Below are 5,241 nucleotides of genomic sequence, written 5' to 3' on the forward strand. Positions count from 1 at the left end.
GAAAAATTGGATTTTCTTGATCATCCCGAACAAAATGTCTCAAATTTCATACAAACTTCAGGCTCGTTGAGCGACCCCTTCCCGTGGTCCGATCTGGCCCAAATTTAACTTGGGATCATGTACTAGGCCTAGGATCAATTTTAGACTGCAACACATACATTTTTCAAAAATCGGGTCATTTGGGACAGTCTGGTAGGGGAGAGGCGGGCTAAATGCGTATATTTATGTTATAAGCTATATTCCAGTTCCACCTGCAATATTTGCGTATAATTTAACCAAAAATGGTGGAACCTGATGTTGAGCAAACTTCAAAGCTGAAATTTTGGCTTAAATTTAGATATCACTAGTTTTTTTTCATACAACATAGGTTGACATGCCATTTGGCCATATTTCATGGTCAAATTTTGTTCATTTCATATTTTTATCAGAGATTATTAAGCTCTTATATTTTCACTGCAAATTTGTAATTGGAGCGTAATCTAATGTTTGAAATGATGAAAAGCAAAATTTGTTTATGGCTTATCTATTTTTTCTTGATAGAGGCATTTTACCTTCTTGATATGGACATACACAACCTGTCCTTTATTCCAACAACAATAAAAAATTGTCATATCATGTGTCAAAGGCGGATTTTCCTCAAATTGCACTGACTAGATATGTTGATCTTTCAGCCATTTCGTCAATCGGCTGTATGCTCATATTACCCAATATACGCATTTAGGAACACTTTCCGCTACGCAGCAAAATAAAGTATCACTGTATCTTTTTTCTGACAATGAATGTCAATTCAAAATATTGTGATGAATTGTAGTAGTTCAAATCAACCGAATATTGTGTTGGTGATATAGAGTATCAAACTCTCTGCCATTCTATCAGATCTATACATACTATACATACAACCGAATATTGCATTATTCCTTGTTCATTTTAAACGTATTTTCAAGCAATTTGCTTTAAAAAAAACCTTCTTAAAGGGTTTTAGCTTGAAGTTTACAGATATTTACGGAAACTAGCATTTTCACAATCTTATCAGATTTCATCACGCCCTAATAAGAATAAACAAAAAATAAAACCCTTACTTTCGACGGGATTCACAGGGAATTGAATCCTTTTTCATTCCAAATAAAACGGAACAATTTTCGCAGCAGGGAAATAGCGATCTAAAGGTGATTAAGAGTGGGTACTTTATTTTGTCCATGCGAAAACTGACCTCAATAGACTACAACTACACTTAATTGTGAAGAACGTATTTATTTTCTTCACCAGTCGCTAGTGCATTAAAACTACTAAAATTCATCGAAATAATTTGAATGGGTACTCTTATCTGAAAAAGATACAGTTGCGTTCAAGAAAGAATGAAATCGCGAGACGCTATAGGCACCCACTTCCAACTTTGAGAAGCTGCCATTTCTCTCTCGGTTGAAATTTTTTCATGAAAATTTCACACAATCTAGTTCAACTATCCAACAAACACTCTACAAAATTTGAAGTCTTTAAAATGACAGAAAACAAAGATACAGCTATTCCCTTAAAAAAGAGAAATTTGGAGTTGCTTCACTAAATTTGCTGTATCTTTGACAATTTTCATTGAAAAATCTTGAAATTTTGTCCATAGATGTAAAAATGTTTGATCTAATACCAGACCAAGTTTCGTCAAAATCGATGAACGTGATCAAAAATGGTGCCGGTTAGAAAGTGAGGTTCATTTTCGCCCAGCAGACGATTTCATTCTTTTTTGGACGGATGTTTTTATGGAAAACATTTTAATCCATGTATTCTTGGTTTTTTCTTTTACAAAATCAAAATTTATCACAAAGAATGTTGTAAATTGATGAAAACTTATTCGTGCTTTGTTTCGGAAGAGAAAATGTTTCAACAGAGTTCAAAATAAGAAAAACAGAGTTTCAGAAATGACCTGCTAATTATTCCGATAAACAAATTTGATACACAATTAAAGCGAGTATTCTTTTCGCTCTTGTGTTTCAATACCAGCTCTGTTGGAACAATTTCTATTTCTAATCAAAGCAGGAATGAAATTTTTATTAATTTACAACATTCTTTCTGATAAATTTCGATTTTGTGAAAGAAAAAACCAAGAATACATGGATTACGATGTTTTCCATACAAACATCCGTCCAAAAAAGAATGAAATCGTCTGCTGGACGAAAATGAACCTGATTTTCTACCCGGCACCATTTTTGATCACGTTCATCAATTTTGACGAAACTTGGCCTGGTATTAGATCAAACATTTTTACAATTTTGGACAAAATTTCAAGATTTTTCAATGAAAATTGTCGAAGATACAGCAAATTTAGTGAAGCAATTTTAAATTTCCCTTTTTTACGGAAATATCTATCTTTGTTTCCCGTCATTGTAAAGACTTCAAATTTTGTAGAATGTTAGTTGGATGGTTGAACTAGATTGTGTGAAATTTTCATGAAAAAATATCAATTGAGAGAGAAATGGCAGCTCGTCAAAGTTGAATGTGGGTGCGCAGCTTCACGCGATTTCATTCTTTTTTGAACTCAACTGTACATTGATTTGAAAATTTTGATAGCAAGTGCGTACTTTATTTTGTCGCGTATTGTAGATTAACCCAATGTTTTCAGATGTATACAATTCATACAGGAAAATGTACCTTATGGACAGATTTCATGAGCTTGAATTTGAAACCATAATGAAATTGTGATTTCTCCTATCGAACAGAAACAGAAAATATTTTCGATCAAGAATCTACTTTTAGATTAAAATATCTAAAATTTTGTCAGAAATTCAAGTTATTAAAATAACTTTTAAACTACTCAATCGTGCACTACAGCTTAAATGCTGATGCTTGTTTGATACACGTCAGTTCCGCGCACTGCAATTAAGTCAAGTTCTCCTTAAGCCCCTATTGAGCGTTATTAAGTGTGAAAACAACGCTTTTGTTTGATAACGGATATAAGTAAACACTCGTGAGCGCCATTTCACGGCTTCTTTGAGAACGGATTTCTAGTGGCCGGTTTGGCTTACATTTTCCCCCCTTTCGTTTGTTGTTGCTGTTGTTCTTGTGTGTGTGCGTGAGGCGTGTGCTTAATTTTTCCCTCGACGCGTCTTCAGTTGGCCAGAAGTAGCAGCGTTTCTTCTTCCGAGACACATCTCGCACCCCGAGGGGATGACAACAACAAAACATTAAAAATAGGTACTTATAAATTATATTCTCTTATTGCTGCTGCGTCCCACTTGACGAGGAGCTGGTGTTTTGTCTTTTCGAATCAGAAGTTGTTCAGTTGAGATTGAATCGCGCGAAGCGTCAAGAGCGAGTGTGAGCGATTTTCCTTCCACGCTGTCGGTGTCTCGGTTGGATTTCTTTTTTTTTACTTTTTTCTGCTGAAGCAATTGGTATGGGAAGTACTTGAACGGCGGTGGTTTTCTTTAGAACTATTGCCTAGGTTAGACACAATCGATTTGCCTGGGATGTTGCTGATTGATACATTGTTTAGTGGTGATTCGATCCAGCGTGTACTAGTCTGAAATAGAACGCTACGGTACATTTAGTTCACAAGTTTAACGGAACTGCTACATTGTCAGTAGTAGAAGTGCAAGTTTATGACCTGTTGTATCACGAAAAGTTCGGTCCAGGACAGTAAGTCGTTCGGTAAATAGTTGCTGCTACAAAGTAGCAGAATTATCACTAGCGGAATTAACCCTGCTGTGGGTTGTGGGCGGTTGGCAATCTAGGCAGTTTACTAAAAAGCGGGGAAAATTGCCAGCAGCGAAAAAATTTCCATCTCTAGCTTTGGGCCACCCGGTGAATGGAAGGTAGAGAAAAACCGGGCTGTTTGGCTGTTGGTAAATAATTTAAATAAAATTGCAAAAGTTTTATCGCTTGTGTGCGACGTTCAGTGACCAAGCGACTGTCCGAGAGTCTCCGATGTAACATAACCGCAAAATTATTACACTGAGACAATGTTTGGCCGACTGTTTGTGCTGGCGCTGCTGGGAAACTTTGTCCTCCAATGGGATGTTGGCGCAGCTCAGCGTCGCAATGTGGCTGATATCGAACTGGATGAAGAAAACGAGGCCATCTGTATGAAGGCGTGCTATGTGGAAGATTTAAGGAACATTCGGGAGTACACCCAAAACCCACTGAACGTAACTATCAACCATTGCTTTCTCCAGGAGCTTCCGAATGCCATCTTCATCAGATTCACTGATCTTCAAATACTGGAAATAAGTGACAGCAGACTGAATCATCTGCAGGATTACGCCTTGAACGGTTTGAAAAATCTTGAGGTGTTAAACTTTTCAAAAAACAATCTAACATCCATTAAATCCTGGAGTGATCATGACTTGGAACACCTTCAGACGCTAGATATTCGCAAGAACCTAGTGAAAAGCATAAATTCTCAATCCTTCAAGCGCTACCCCAACTTAGCCAAACTAATCCTATCAAACAATTTCCTAACAACAATTCCCGAAGGTACCTTTTCAGAAGTACCGCATCTACGATACCTCAGTCTAGGCCGAAACTTATTGACTTCAATCGAAGAGCACACCCTTAAAGGCCTCAGCAAACTGACCCACGTGTCCTTCCACCACAACCAGATATCGTACGTTGACTTCTTCGCATTCATCGGGAACAGTCATCTAAAACATCTGCAGCTGCAGGGCAATCAGATCAGCATTTTCGAAACGGATCTACTGTCCAATCTGCCGCGGCTAGCCTTCCTCAACATAAGTCACAACTATCTGGAGCAAGTCGGCGAAAACACCTTCAAAAAGAATGCCGATCTACGGACGCTGGATCTGAGCTTCAATCGCATCGAAAGATTCCAGGAAGACAGCCTCAAGGGACTGGTCAGCTTGGAGGTAAGTAGTGCACTCGCTGAACCAAAACAAATAAATAACGCTGCGTTTACGTGTTGAACAACGTAAATAAAAACAAACGGTACACTCCTTCAAGTAGTAATTGATTTAGCTATTATGCATAGACCGGGTGAAATTGCAACTTTCCAACTTTCCAACTTTCCAACAGTTTCCAACTAAAATGACCTAATTCTATTGTTTTCACAAATTATACGAAATTTTAGCAGTTTTCCTGTCATTCTGATGATCTCACCCCAAGTGAAATAATTGCATTCTTAATGTGAACTTCAGGAACAATGAACAAGATTATAATGAAGAAGTGTTACCGAATCTCGGAATAATCTGTTGTTTTCACGAGTCTCGTAAAATTTTAGCAGTTTTCCTGAGATTT

General features: G+C 37.3%; 1 protein-coding gene across 1 annotated transcript; it reads left to right on the top strand.

Moving 5' to 3' along the window:
• Positions 1 to 3,230: 3,230 nt before the first annotated feature.
• LOC129741780 (leucine-rich repeat-containing protein 15-like) lies at positions 3,231 to 5,040 on the top strand. The gene is made up of 2 exons (XM_055733565.1): positions 3,231 to 4,853; positions 5,020 to 5,040. The coding sequence occupies exons 1-2, from the start codon at positions 3,951 to 3,953 to the stop codon at positions 5,038 to 5,040; spliced, it is 924 nt and encodes a 307-aa protein (XP_055589540.1). The 5' UTR covers positions 3,231 to 3,950.
• Positions 5,041 to 5,241: the final 201 nt, after the last annotated feature.

This window comes from Uranotaenia lowii, chromosome 2 (assembly GCF_029784155.1).
Source record: "Uranotaenia lowii strain MFRU-FL chromosome 2, ASM2978415v1, whole genome shotgun sequence".
In the NCBI taxonomy this organism is placed as follows: domain Eukaryota; kingdom Metazoa; phylum Arthropoda; class Insecta; order Diptera; family Culicidae; genus Uranotaenia; species Uranotaenia lowii.

Bases quoted from the DNA above. Each gene is read 5' to 3' on its own strand.
- LOC129741780 (XM_055733565.1), top strand. From the start codon at position 3,951: ATGTTTGGCCGACTGTTTGTGCTGGCGCTGCTGGGAAACTTTGTCCTC. The intron at 4,854-5,019 runs GTAAGTAGTGCA...ACTTTCCAACAG, and splicing joins AGGGACTGGTCAGCTTGGAG to TTTCCAACTAAAATGACCTA.